General features: G+C 36.2%; 3 protein-coding genes across 3 annotated transcripts; 1 reads left to right on the top strand and 2 right to left on the bottom strand.

The window, feature by feature from the left end:
- LOC113771785 (trans-resveratrol di-O-methyltransferase-like) lies at nucleotides 1-1,482 on the bottom strand. The gene is made up of 2 exons (XM_027316346.1): nucleotides 631-1,482; nucleotides 1-303 (listed from the first exon to the last, which is right to left on the bottom strand). Exons 1-2 carry the CDS (start codon nucleotides 1,480-1,482, stop codon nucleotides 1-3), a joined length of 1,155 nt encoding a protein of 384 aa, XP_027172147.1.
- A 4,204-nt stretch (nucleotides 1,483-5,686) lies between these two features.
- Nucleotides 5,687-7,083, top strand: LOC113771784 (tabersonine 16-O-methyltransferase-like). The gene is made up of 2 exons (XM_027316345.1): nucleotides 5,687-6,430; nucleotides 6,799-7,083. Exons 1-2 carry the CDS (start codon nucleotides 5,687-5,689, stop codon nucleotides 7,081-7,083), a joined length of 1,029 nt encoding a protein of 342 aa, XP_027172146.1.
- A 1,867-nt stretch (nucleotides 7,084-8,950) lies between these two features.
- LOC113770764 (basic salivary proline-rich protein 4) lies at nucleotides 8,951-13,740 on the bottom strand. The gene is made up of 2 exons (XM_027315341.1): nucleotides 12,923-13,740; nucleotides 8,951-9,458 (listed from the first exon to the last, which is right to left on the bottom strand). The coding sequence occupies exon 1, from the start codon at nucleotides 13,606-13,608 to the stop codon at nucleotides 12,925-12,927; it is 684 nt and encodes a 227-aa protein (XP_027171142.1). The 5' UTR covers nucleotides 13,609-13,740; the 3' UTR covers nucleotides 8,951-9,458; nucleotides 12,923-12,924.
- Between the last annotated feature and the right edge of the window lie 1,366 nt (nucleotides 13,741-15,106).

Genomic DNA, 15,106 nt, shown 5'->3' with positions numbered 1-15,106 from the left:
CTAAGGATAAACCTCAATGAGACAGCACACACCCAACACTGGAAGTACTTTGTAGTCACTGAAACCGGCATCTTGGAAAAGCTTTGCCCATTCTTTCTCAGTTCTTTCTTTAGCACCGTAACACATCAACATCTGCATGTCCACACCAACTTGTGTTTCAACTGACTCGCCATCTTTCATCTGGCTTTCCATAATCATGTCGATAATAATGACTTTTCCCCCTTTGTCTCTCCCTGGAATAGCCTCTTTGCAGTTCTTGAGAATCTTCACACAATCTTCATCACTCCAGTCATGAAGAATCCACTGTTTTCCAGTAAAATCACAAAATTTAGAATACAGAAATTAGCTGTGTTGGCGTCCTAAATTAAGATTATCACACTCCATCACTGCCTCACGCATCGATTAACGAGCGCCAAGAACTCCAGTTTCTATAGCAAATATTCTAGCCTCTCAAGCAAAAAGTTTGCATATGATTATTACTGTTATTCTTTCATACAACAGGCGTCTATGTTAGCGATCATACAAATCAACTATTAAAGCTGGACGTTCAATTGTTTATATTTTAGTTTATTGAAATCGTTGTAGACATGTATATCAACAACGGATTTCATAGAAAATATCCTTAATTACCTTGAGCAAGATTGCATCAGCAGCAGGTACCTTCTCTAGCATATCTCCCGCAACAAAGTCCAAGTTCTCAGTTCCCTCTTGGCCGGCAATCACGTGTGGGAGATCACACACAACACACTCCATGTTGGGGAAATTTTGGGCAATGGCCCTAGCAACTGCCCCTGTGCCACCCCCAACATCCACTAAAGATGTCAAGCCGTCAAACACAAACTTGCATTCGGTCATCATCACCTGAACGATTAAAGTAGAATCATTGGCCATGGATTCATTGAAGAGGTTTGCAAAATTAGGTTCTTCAGCAGCATAAGCCCAGAAGTTTTTCCCATGCGCCGTATGAAATGGAGAGGGATCATCATTCCTGAACCACTCAGTCAAGGAATTCCAGGGCTTCACTAAAACAGGATCGCTCATATAAAAGATAAATGCCCTTAAATTGAAAGGCTCCTCTTTTAAAAGAAGACGGCCTGCAGCTGTGAGGGCATAGCCATGATCTTGTAGAACAAAGAAGCCGGCATTTGATAAGAATCGCATCAAGCGATAGATGTGGTTAGCCTTCGAAGGGTTAATTGGAAGGGCAGAAACCAGCTCAGAAAGTGTGATAGGCTTCCCATGTTGATTGATGGCATCTGGGATTCCCAGTTCAATTGCACATTTTAGAGATGCAGACTTTCTGAAGTTGAGCATTTGGTTGCCTACATGATTTTGAGCTTCAAGAAGCTCAGTAAGATTCTCCGCTCTGTTCATTCCTGCAACTTTTCGAATCAATGATTTGGGCTGCTTGATTATTGCTTTACAAGTTGGGCAAAAATGGTTTCCAGTTTTATAGCAGGTGAGCACAGAGACCAACGGCATTTGCCAGCACTTAATATAAGTCTTTCATTTTTTTTTTTTGGCTGATTAGTGACAATTAAAAACATTTGAACAAGTTCCGACTTGTCTGTTTTGGGCTTGTAAAGTTAAAAAATCAAGGTCTTTTCAACGAGTAGTGTTGGGCTGTTTCCTAGGTTCAGCCGGCTTCAAATCCTTAGTCACGCATAGGGCTGCAAATGAATTGATCGCGAGCAGCTCAAGTACGAGCGTGACTCGAGTACGAGCTTGACTCGAGCTCGATCAACATCGGATTCGAACTCGAACTGGAGTTCAAAAATACTAAACTCGTTAGCTTGCGAACTCGATTACATATATATATATTATTTTTTATTTTAATAGTAAAATTACATATATATATATATATCCCTAATATTTTATTATTTATTAAAAAATTATTATTTTATTTATTTTTAAAAATAAAATAATTATTTTTTATATTTTTAAACTCAAGCTCGAATTTAACATTTTAAACTCGTCGAATTCGAGTTTTATAAAATTAAGTTGAGACTCGACTTAATTAGACCAAAACTCGACTCGTTTGCACCCCTAGTCACGCATCCCAATTCGGTCACTCAAATGACACACTGTAACATGAATTTCACTGACTCAGCTCACATATAAAATTAAAAAACTGTCACATGATGAGATTAGTGAATTTAACATGAAATGATCTTTTACGTCCGCGATTGGGTTGTGACGGAATGTCTGTAACTGAGGATTTGATGCCCAGTTCAGCCTTTTCAACTTAATTACCTTGATGTTATACTATGTCAGCAACGAACAAAATGAGCCAAAAAAAAAGGGCTCTCGAATTTACTATTGAACAATGATTAGTACTTGTTTATGTCTAGAATTAAAAATTTTAAATTTACTGACGTTGTTAATGTTGTATATGTCCTTTTGCACAGTGATTATTATTTAGTCCTATTGTCAATGATCATACGAAAATGAAATTTGTCTGTTTCGACTGTCGAAGCGAATCAGCAGGCTGATATACTGTTTGAAACTCTGGGGCGGCTTTCAATAATAGAAGTCAATAAAATGTTATGCCGTCCATTAAGAAACGGAAATGATCAAGTTAATGTTTTGTCCATTACGTACTTACTAATTGGTAGATTGTAAACTTAAATATCTTTCAAATAATCCAAACAATGTACAGAGATTTGAGAGAATTTTAAAATTTTCGTCAAATCCCTCAATCCGAATATAGCCAAAATGTAATTGTAAACAGCTGATATACTTACTTTAAGATTCTTGTTGAAGATTTCCTTGTTTTGGGTTGTTCATGATAATGATTTGATTTTTTTTTTCTTTCTTTCTTTCAACTGATGACGTTAATTTGTAACACGATCTATTCAATTAAGAGGTCTAGTTGAAAAATGTACTCGACTGCTCCCTTGCATGCTTTTTAGGCAAGAAATGATCTTCTCTCGGCTGCCATTTGCATCTGATACAGGCAAACTTAAGTATAATATTTCATATAACACAAGGATATTAATCAGTCTCAAAAGTTCATTTGTTGTTCATATAGTCTAAATTTTAGTGAATCTGGGCCAACAATATTGCATCTAGAAAACACAAAAGAAAACACAATGGGTCTATTTGGATTGAAGATTATATAAAAAGAAATTAAACTACTACTATTGATAGGTTACATTTTTGTCATTAATTTGGTGATTATTTCCTCTTTTTATTTTACCAAATATTGTATTAATTGATGGATTCTACTTATATTTGGTAATTTGTGTTCGTTGTAGGAATTTGAAGCAAAAAGAGATTAAAAACGTGATTTTCATTGAATTTTTATGTTAATCAACATGGGCGTGTTAAGGTCTAATTCTGTAAGTCCAGAAACACAGGATTTGACACGTAAGAAGATTTTCAACTCTGAATCAAAGTCGTGAGGATCGGATTTGGCCGAATGAATAGTCTTTCGTTTGTAACAGGACACTAGTCCATTCTTACTGTCTTCACTTTTTGAAAAGAGCTAAAGCCGATTGGAAATTGAATTTTTTTGCTAAGTAGAAGTAGTTTAGTAGTATTAGGGAGCGGAACAGTAGGAGGAGCCGGTTTCTTTATCTTTTCCCTTCTCCGAATAAGAGACTAGTAGCAGTAGTAGTAGTAGTAGTAGGCAGTTTTTCTTCTTTTCACGAGAAACAAAGAGACGTTTTGCTTTTCTAGGCAATTCGATACTTTTCATCGCACTCTTTGGAGATTGGCCGCGGCAATAAACTCCAATATCTCGCGCATGGCTTTTTTCATGGAGACAGAACTAAACACTTCTTTTCTAGTCAAGGAATAACGAAGGATTTGGTTCATTTAAAATTATGAGATCGAATTGATTATTTTTATTTTTTTTATTTACTGATATTCGTATGTTCTCTGATTTAATTTCCATGGATTTGAAGTTTGAGGTATGATTCGTCGTGAATGAAATTTTGATTTGGCAAAATGAATTTGTTAAAGATCTAAATAGTCATAGGGATGACTTTATTCTTTTAAACCTAATTAATTCCATCCAAACCCAGAAAACTCCCTGAGGATTCCCTTTATGGCCATAATATGGCTCATGTACAAGAATTTGTGTGGAACCAGACCTTAACATCCTAAGCTGACGATTATAAAAACATAGGTAACTGATTGTGAGTTTGACCATTCCATGGGACCTATAGAATTTTATTGAAGGAGTGAATGAATTTTTCAGTGTCGGATCTAGTTTAACATGTGGGTTGCAAGAAACGATTTTTATGACAATGTTGACAGAATTGCTTGGCTTGATAGTATTATTGGTTTGGTGCAAATGTAAATGAAGGTGATTTATAAAGTACTTGTATAAAAAAGGTATAAAAAAGGTAGTTTAGGATTCTTGAGGAAAAAATCTAACTTATTGGGTCTATATTATTACATGAATAGTAAAAACAAGGGAGCTAGGTGTAATTTATAAAACTTGAGGAGAGCTCTTTGTAATTGTCCTAGAAAACGTGGACGTGATTAGTAATATAACATTTTTAAATTTTTTTGAGATTTTTTTTTCCTTTTCCATTTAGTGTGGAATTCCAAAACACTTATTTACGTTGATTAATTTGGATTATTAGAAAATTTGGCAATGCGAAGTGGCTTAATCGTAGGCATAAGAAAATAATAGTTGTTGAAGATGCGTACCCCCCCCCCCCAAAAAAAAAAGTAAATTGATATCAGATGAGGATGAGGATTATTTAACATACACGATGGGCATCAAATGGGAAGGGAAGGATATGTCTTGTTATAATGAGGATAAAAACCTTTCAGACAGTTGTAGAATAAAACATGATAAACATTAAAAAGAAAACTTTAAAACTTTCCATTCAATAAAAGCCCAATTTTACCTAAAAAAAAAAACTTTTTGCTGTTATTTTAAAAATATTTATATATATAAAAAAAAAAAAAAAAACTTTGATGTTGTTGGCTTTTATTTCTTTTTAATTTTTTTGATAATGCAACCGCTTCCAAGATTATAGCACTGATGCAAGTCGTATATTGCAATTGGCTTACAGGATAATTATTGGCTCAGAAGGTTATCAACAATGAACAGAGCACAAATGCGTTCTCATTTGCTCGTAATTTCGTGATTCGACAACTAAAAAGACAATCGAGAGCCCTTTTTTTTGGCTCATTTTATTCGTTTCTTAGTACAACATCAACGTTATTAAGTTGAAAAGGCTAAACCAGGCATCAAATCCTCGATCGCGAACATTCGGTCGCAATCTAGTTGTGGATGTAAAGGACCATTTCATGTTAAATTCACTAATCTCGTCACGTGACAATTTTTTTTTAATTTTACATGTGACCTGATTTAGTGGAATCCACATTGCAGTGTGTCATTTGAGCGACTGACTGAATTGGAATCGAAAACTTCGGTAACTGAAGATTTGAAGCCGGCTGAACCTATGAAACAGCCCAACACTACCTGTTGAAAAGACCTTTGATTTTTCAACTTTACAAGCCAAAAACAGACAAGTCGGAACTTGTTCAAATGTTTTTAATTGTTACTAATCAGCCAAAAAAAAAAAAATGAAAGACTTATATTAAGTGCAGGCAAATGCCGTTGGTCTCTGTACTCACCCGCTATAAAACTGGAAACCATTTTTGCCCAACTTGTAAAGCAATAATCAAGCAGCCTAAATCATTGATTCGAAAAGTTGCAGGAATGGAAAGAGTGGAGGATCTTACTGAGCTTCTTGCAGCTCAACATCATGTAGGCAACCAAATGCTCAACTTCAGAAAGTCTGCATCTCTGAAATGTGCAATTGAACTGGGAATCCCAGATGCCATCAATCAACATGGGAAGCCTATCACACTCTGTGAGCTGGTTTCTGCCCTTCCAATTAACCCTTCGAAGGCTAACCACATCTATCGCTTGATGCGATTCTTATCAAATGCCGGCTTCTTTATTCTACAAGATCAAGGCTATGCGCTCACAGCTGCAGGCCGTCTTCTTTTAAAAGAGGAGCCTTTCAATTTAAGGGCATTTATCTTTTATATGAGCGACCCTGCTGTAGTGAAGCCCTGGAATTCCTTGACTGAGTGGTTCAGCAACGATGATCCCTTTCCATTTGATACGGCGCATGGGAAAAACTTCTGGGCTTATGCTGCTGAAGAGCCTAATTTTGCAAACCTCTTCAATGAAGCCATGGCCAATGATTCTACTTTAATCGTTCAGGTGATGATGACCCAATGCAAGTTTGTGTTTGACGGCTTGACATCTTTAGCGGATGTTGGGGGTGGCACAGGGGCAGTTGCTAGGGCCATTGCCCAAAATTTCCCCAACTTGAAGTGTGTTGTCTGTGATCTCCCACACGTGATTGCCGACCAAGAGGGAACTGAGAACTTGGACTTCGTTGCAGGAGATATGCTAGAGAAGGTACCTGCTGCTGATGCAATCTTGCTCAAGGTAATTAAGGATATTTTCCATGAAATCCCTTTTTTCCTTGGCCACTCGAATAATTAAGAAACAATTGAGATAATGTTGATAGACAAGTCTACAACGATTTCAATAAACTGAAATATAAACAATTGAACGTCCAGCTTTAACAGTTGATTTGGAAGATCGCTGACATAGACGCCGGTTGTATGGAAGAATAACAGTAATAATCATATGCAAAATTTTTGCTTGGGAGGCTAGAATGTTTGCTAAAGAAACTGGAGTTCTTGGCGCTCATTAATCGATGCGTGAGGCAGTGATGGAGTGTGATAAGCTTAATTGGGACGCAACACAGCTAATTTCTGTATTCTAAATTTTGTGATTTCGCTGGAAAACAGTGGATTCTCCATGACTGGAGCGATGAAGATTGTGTGAAGATTCTCAAGAACTGCAAAGAGGCTATTCCAGGGAGAGACAAAGGGGGAAAAGTCATTATTATCGACATGATTATGGAAAGCCAGATGAAAGATGACGAGTCAGTTGAAACACAAGTTGGTGTGAACATGCAGATGTTGATGGGTTACGGTGCTAAAGAAAGAAGTGAGAAAGAATGGGCAAAGCTTTTCCAAGATGCTGGTTTCAGTGACTACAAAGTACTTCCATTGTTGTGTGTGTCTCATTGAGGTCTATCCTTAGACTAAAAGTTCAGAATTTGTACTGCTACAATAATTGAGGTTTCAGTTTTACCCTCAATCTTTGTCTCCCACGGTTGGAATATCCTTTGCTCTGCCAGTAATCGCCACTTTGGCAATAGAACTATTCTGTTTTCTGTGCATCTTGCAATTTGTGGAGTGTGATCATCATTGTTCAAAATTGTCAGTATGATTAACTGATTACTGAGGGATGAAGTTCTATCCTCAGGCTCTGTGTCTGTCTTTTGTTCATTGCTTGACATGTGTAACTAGATGATTTACATCTAAGTTGAGACTAACTTAAAGCCAAACATCAGGAACCATGCAATACAACTAGATGATTTACATCTGTAAACCTGTATCAGAGAAACTCGCCTATCAATGTCTACAACTAAGTTGGATTAGACTAATCAACAAGAGTCATTTCTAGTATCTATACATCTGTACAATACATAAAGTGGGAGCACGATGTATAAATTGGGAGCACCACTGCATGGTATTCTATAATAATAATCACTTTTCATAATTGTATAGTGCTATTGTCAAAGCCTATACAATTGAAAATTCATAATTGTTACCATCACGAATTTTGAATTTATTTTAAGTTATTTATGGAAGTTATTTCAAGAATAAATTATTCCTAAATTTGCAACAAAAAAAAAAAAAAAAAAGGGATGAGCTTTCTTGAATGGAGTGGAAAAATGAATTCTTCAAACCAATTTTTTCAAAGTTTCCAAAACCAAGAATTTTTCAAGTGGATGCTAAATTTTTTTTATTTATAATATGAAATTAAGTTATTATGATTTTTATTTATAATAATCTATAGAAAAATTTCTTAAAAGAAACCCAAAAAAGATCAAGTTGACAGTAATTCGCAAAATTTTTTTGAAAAAATTCAAGTGCTTCAGTTGCTTAGATTGAAAAAATGTATTTAACCAAATTGATAATGAATAAATTTTGCAACATTTTCAGAAAATGAGTATTCATATGATACAACTATAATTTGTATGAATGTTAGTAATTTTTACTTTTTTTTTTTGCGTTGTAAAGTTATAATGTACTGTTAAAAAAATAAGTTTTACCGTACTAAAATTTGACCTCACTTACTATAGGGTATTAGTTTCGCCCCTGCATACAGAGAATGTGCCTTAAACACTAGTAGAAAATAAACTACACACTCTTTAACTCGAGTTGGTGGTGTTAACTATTAACTCCCTAGCTGGTTGGCCAATTAACTCCCGGTCCCAAAGCTAAATTGGATCCAGAAGGCACCGAACAATGCAATAAAAATTTGGTTAAAAAAATGGTTTAACCAGCCGAAATTTGTAAACAATGACGTAAAAGGAAAAAAAATTGTCATTCAAACAGCTGTAACTGTGAATTTACCTTTTTTAAGTATTAGTTAAACTTAATTAATTGGATTGAGATTCAATAGCCAACTAACCTCCGATAATGCAAGCACCGAGTATTGATGTGCAAGTTGACTCTGGTTTCCTTCAAAGAAGACAGGCGAGTAATGTAGATGGAGAGGGAAGCCATTCACTTGATGGATGATGCTTTTGTCATATTGTCCTGTTCGGCTATTCCCATCTGGTTTTGGGACAAACATCTCCAAATCTAAAATCAACTACTGGTCTACTACTACAACAAACCAAAACTTTTGCCAGTTCTATTTTGGCAACGGAATGTTGGAGTTTCTCCACATATTCCCCCACGTCCATATCTCATATAATTGTCACAAGCAGATGTATGTATCAGCAAATGAATGAAGGAAACAGGAGAAGATGAGGAAAAAAAATTGCAGAAACCTGCTCGTGGCACAAGAGAAATATATGACATGGATAATCCCCCGAGCCCAGAAGTGAAAAAAACGAAGGATAATATCAAAAGAAAAAAGTAAAGAGTTGTAATTGTAACAGAGTGAGATGCTGCAGAGCAGTACAGCCATGATAAGTAAATCGAAGAAATTCAGGAATCCGCCATAACATGCTCCTCTAAGACAGGAGGAGCACAAAGTAAACAAAAGAAGAAAATCATACAAACAGATTCTACATTCCTTTGTCATCTTCGTTTTTTTCTTTCCTGATTTAAGTGGAAAATAATGCAACAAGGTCAACAGTAAGAAAGTAAGGCTTTGATCCTTGAGCCTCTAAGAAATGGCACCAGTTCAAGAAACCTTCCTGTCACCCGGTGTTATTGCGGAGAGGAGCTACCTGGTCAAAATCAACATCCATGACACAAGCATCCACTGAGCATCTAAAACAACTGTGAGATCCAATTTTAAAGATCATCCATTGGCAAAGACCCAGTTCTCAAGACTTCATTCATCCTTGCCCCAGGAAAGACGATCTCAGCTTCACAGAATTCTGTACAAGTCAAGTTTGAGTGAGAATAGTTTGATGCACGCCATCACTTAGCTATGAAAAGGAAAAGGGATAGATGGGAAAATATGTGCAGGCACATCATCATCTCATTTTCAATGCTTTTACCAACCAATAATAGTGGCTGTCTTTTCAGTTATTAGTAGATCAAACAAAGCTATCAAGAGCCCTTACAATTGAACCCTCAACCATTGTGAAGGTTGATAGGGGTAATGAGTACGTATCCAGACACAAAATTCATCAGTAAAAACAGTGACCGTCCTGAGGCAGCATATATTTTGATAATGATATCTCAATTATATAGAAAAAACAATTTTGTGAGTATATGACACACAAACTGTTCCAATGGTTGAGATGGCAACTCTGTGAGTCTTCACGAAACCTTGGTGCATTCCTTGCACCAAGAATCATTTTATGGCCAAACGCCTCACTGCAAGCCATAATACAACTAGCCTTCTACAATGCACCTTAGCCTATGTGAAGAGAGAACAGGAGTTCAGTTCAAGAGCCTGAAGTGGCACTAGCTTGAATCAGCAACAAGTTGATCATCTAGCAGTAAACCCACAAGAGTCAGGTTGCATCTTAGTTTGACCATTAAATCAAATTATCATCTCTTGTAAATAACTTGAGCTAAAAATATCATCCTCCCCATCTGCTCTGACATAAGCATCAGAGACCCCGACTAATTTATAAAAATACTCTACTTTCTAAGGGAAAGAGAATATAGCTGTAGGCTGACCTTTACCAATATTACATTTATTTAGAAAGTCACTTTTTTGGATTGCTTTTAGAATGTCACAATACCTTAGACAATTAGATATAAATGGTATTGAGGAAGAAAAATTTTATTCAAGCATTCAACAGCAACCATGTAATTCTATACAACCCCCGATGGAATCTTTCTTTAGCAGTGCTCCACTAGTTGTCCGACAGGCATGGCAGTAGGAAGAAACATAGCAAATTCTGCGATTCTGCCCTTTTTAACAAAAGGCCTTACCATAATTTTGCTCAGTTGATGCGAGAGAGATTATATCCTTCCAGATGCTTCATCAAATATATGCCATTCAACCCTCAAACAAACTGTGGGCTTGTTCTCAACAGCTGTAGATAAGCTACATGCAGCTTATTTGAAATTGAATCTTTTAACCTTGGAAATTTGATGATGACATTGAGTAAATGTTTTTGCCATCACATTTTTAAAAAATTGAGTAAATGTTTTGAGAAGCTATAAGCCAAGGCCTGTTTTCAGAATCAGCTTTTACTAATTTGGAAAAGAAGCTGCTTGTGGCTCATACAATAAGCTGTTGAGAACTAACCCTGTATAGGAAAAGGTCAAACAAGTATGTACAGGCAACCTAAGAGCCCATCCAAGCATGTACAGAAGTTTGAAAAACCTTTTTTCTCTGGGAGAAGCTACAAACAAAATAGTCACCCTCGTTTCTCACTTTGTTCGATAACTGTAGGGCTTTTCTATTCATGTTCTCCCCATATTGAAACCTTGTAGCCCCATTGGTACCATGTCCATGCTTTGCCTTTACTCATCTGGCAACTTCTCCAGCAGATTGAAGGGCCTCTAGAACCATTAACTGCTCGAGCAAAAAATGCTCAACAACAAACACCAAGGTTCACTTGGCACATTGCAAGAAAGGAAGTGCATCTTCGCCCCTATTTTGAACGAAAAACTCTCACGATTATGGGCTCAACTTCTGACTTCTACAATCAACAGTAGTATTAAATTCCAGAATTTATAGTCTTGAATACCAGTCATGTCAACAATTGTTGCCAGTGCAGACACAAGGAGATGTTGAATAAAAGCCAATACTGTCTCAAGAAATTTTTGAAATCTCTCAATTCTACAACTGGTGTTCAGTTTTACAGATGCCATTTGCCAGTTCAAGAAGTCATGCCAACCTTATGCAAAGCTTTGTGAATGCTAACTGCACAAACCAATCACTTAGAAGTGTCCAACCTAGGCTAAAGAAAAGCACATTATGGTCCCCATCTGATTCCTCAGAAGTACATCGAAAGAAAATGCTGAGCAGAGTCAGATCAAAGACATCAACGATTAAGCAGAAATTATTGTTGTCAAACTAAATCAGAAAATTACTCTTCCATTAAATTCTCCAGTTATAATTTTTTGAAAAGAAAATATTCGAAGCAATTGAACACCATCCACTTGATACAGCAACGTCAACATCAAAAAATCTTGACTTCTTGTGCCAAGCCCTAAAAGGAATCAAGAGAAAGACACAAAGACCCACACAAAGATCTTAATCGGTTCACTTCCCTTCTCCCCTCATGAATTTTCTCTAGATCTTTTATGCCAAAGAATAAAATAGAGAAGAAAAGATCACCAATGCTTGACAACTCAAGCATGCAAAATTGCACATAACTTGTTTACTATGAGATTAATTAATTGGAAAAAAATTACAAACGAGTTAGTTGCTCTTTCAAGATTTGAATTGTACACTACACATAACGACAAAAGCAATCATCACCAAACAAAAGCAAATCTCCAAAAAATTTACTTTCCCTTGAGCCAATAACAAATTCACCCAGCTGAACTACACTTAATCTTCTTGCATGGTCTAACTGTACTTTAAACACAAAATTTGGAGAGAAACCTAAAAATGACAGACAAATGAATATAAAGAGACTGGTTATGAAACCATGCCGCCTACTTCCCTAATGAAACACGCAACCATATTTGCGGCAAAAGATATGTTGCCCATATAATGGACACCACTTGTCATAAAGCAAAAAATCTTCCCCCAAGGCTATTGTTCAACCACTCAAATTTTTTTAGACCCTGCCATCTCTGGACCAATATAAATGTGCACGTGCTACGGCTTCTTTGGCAAGTCTTACATTAAAAAAAAAAATCCATGCACATATACCAATAAGAAAATTAAACGCTGCATATTTACAAACAACCACTCCGCAAAAACACAAACATGTCAACGACGATTCTAATATCTCTGAAGGAAAGAAGAATGCACAAATGTTTTTCTGGTGACTGACTCTCCTCACAAATTGTGAGGACAGAGGCTAATTCAGTAGCAATCACTATAAAACAAGAAAAGTCCAATCAGAAATTTATACACAAGTACCACATTAACAGGTGAAAACAAATCACCATATACACCAAGAACTGGACGTATTTTTTCCCATTTACTTTTACATGTATTCAGGAAATAATACAAGCGAAAGCTCATAAAGAGAAAGCACATAAATTTTAAAGAATTGTCTTCCTTAAACAACCAACTTCCTAACCCATAGGCCGAACATATAAACAAAAGCAGCTATAAATAAATATAATGATTCACACATTCAAGAACAAACTCTAACATATCATTGGAACATATTTAAATAAGAACAACCATTTTATCCATTGTCAAACACCCCAAAAGAAAAAAGAACAAAAAAGTGATAAATGATCTGGACAATACCTTCACCCACTGGAACTCGGGCGAGCCCCACTTGAACCGGGTCGGGTCGTGAAATTCATTGCCTCAGGTTCAGCACCAATCCTTCTCATCCTCTCATAGCCGCCTCCAGATTTCGGTCTCCCTTCCTCACCGTAATGATTCGGAGCTCCAAACTGCCCTTTTCCTCTTCCACTGCCTAGTCCACCCTTCACAGCCTCGGGTCCAGGTAGCTTCGCCTCCCGGCCCGCAAAACCCGGTCTAAGATGTGGCGGCACAAACCGGTCCGATTTCAACAACGGCGCGGTCAAAGGAGAAGCGGGTTTCCCGGGAGACGGCAAAGGAGACAAAGTGACGGGTGAACCGGATCCGGTTCGACCCTGCGGACGCAGCGAGATGTTATCCGGTTCAGATCCGGTTTGATCTGGAACTTTATCCGGTTTCGTCAAAGCTGGAGTTTTCGGAGCTGGGTTCTGCGGAACAACGATGGGTTTCGGTTTTGGAGTAGCGGGTTTGCTCAAAACAAGCATATGGCCATGGATTCTTGAATTTGAGATTATGGTTTTATTGGGACTTGTCAAAGATGAGGCTGACGATGAAAGAGAAGATGACGGAGAAGGAAACGATGATGAAGAAGAGCTGTTATTGCCTACTTTTTTCTCATAGATGTCATTGAAGTTAATAGAGGAATATTTATTGGTTCTTGCCATCCACCAACTCCGCCGTTGCCACCGCCTAAAGCCACCGTGTATGGAGGAGGTGCAGAGGTGTTATAGTTATACAATGGGAGAGAAAATGAAGAAGAAAAAATGGTAACGTAAGAGGTCTAGGACAACGTGTAGTAAGTTGCTGTTTTATTGTCAGCTGGTTTTGAGAAAAATAGTAATTATTAATATTTAACTAAAGTTAAAAGTGGTTCTGATCGTAAATGGATTATCTAATTAATTAACCACTTTTAAGCAAGGTTCCATTCCATAATGATTAACAAAACCTAGTATTAATTGTGTCATGTTGTCCCAAAAATTGGGAGGTATTTGGCCCAAAAAAGTGATATAATGTCCAAATTTCACCTAATAAGAGTATAGTGAGTTAGCAATTTTTAGATTAAGCAATTTGAGCCATCTATTATTATCTGTCCATTTCATCTAGAGGTTTTATATAATTAAGGATAGAGGTTTCTTTTATACTAATTAAAGCTAATTTTCTTTCACGGTTTAGATTTCTGATCTAAAATTTATAGAAGTGAATATCTGAACTGTCATCTGTAAAATGAAAAATTGGTTAAATTGGTAAGAAATAAATAGTTAAAAGAAGATAAAAGTTTCATACGTGCCTCATATTTACTTTTTCTAGAAAAATTACAAGAGAGATAAGAAATAGGAAAGAATGAAGTGTGATTAGGAATAATTCTGCAAAGGGTGCATTGGAAAGGTGGATTAGTGGAGATGCCACAATTTTGGACTATATACTACAAGCATGGATGGATAGTCACTTGTATACAATATCTTATTTAAGTGTGCAAAGAAAGTTGTACGTTTTAACAAAAATAACTGCAAATAATGGGAGATTTTAGGTTCTAATCGCCTTTTCCCTCTCATACTTTCTAAATTCCACCACTCCTTTATTTTAAAAAAATCAAATATAAAGTGCAAATAACTTTCCTAGTGTATAACTGAAATTATGCCTCTTTATGAATTAAGATTCCAAACGAATCCTTTCACAAAATATTTATAAAAAAAAAAAAAAAAATCCTTTCATATGCTAATGCATACCAATTTTAGTAGATTATTCTTGAGTACATTATACTTTTATCATCATCTTTATAAGTTAAAAGGTTTAAAAAATTATGATTAATGTAGTTAATTTCCTTTCAAAAAAACTACAAATTGGATTTCAAGGTGTTCAAAATCTCCGGTTTGAATTGTTTGGATAGAGTGTTATTTGGAATAATTATTGTAGAATTTTTTGTGATGTGACGTATGTGAGATAAAAAGGTGGTTGGAAATATGAAAATGTGAGTTGGAAAATGTTGGAGAAATCTGCTATCCAAACACTTCTAATTGTAAAAAAAAAAAAAAAAAAGAGTAAGCCATTCACCATAGCCTCTAGCAAACTACAGTTACAGTAAGACTTCCCCTACAATGACAAATTAGATAATGGTGATTAACCAAGTTAATGACACAAAGGTTAATTTAGAGAAAATGTCTT

This window comes from Coffea eugenioides, chromosome 5, assembly GCF_003713205.1.
Source record: "Coffea eugenioides isolate CCC68of chromosome 5, Ceug_1.0, whole genome shotgun sequence".
Classification (NCBI taxonomy): domain Eukaryota; kingdom Viridiplantae; phylum Streptophyta; class Magnoliopsida; order Gentianales; family Rubiaceae; genus Coffea; species Coffea eugenioides.
This window is presented reverse-complemented; position numbering and strand designations above follow the sequence as displayed.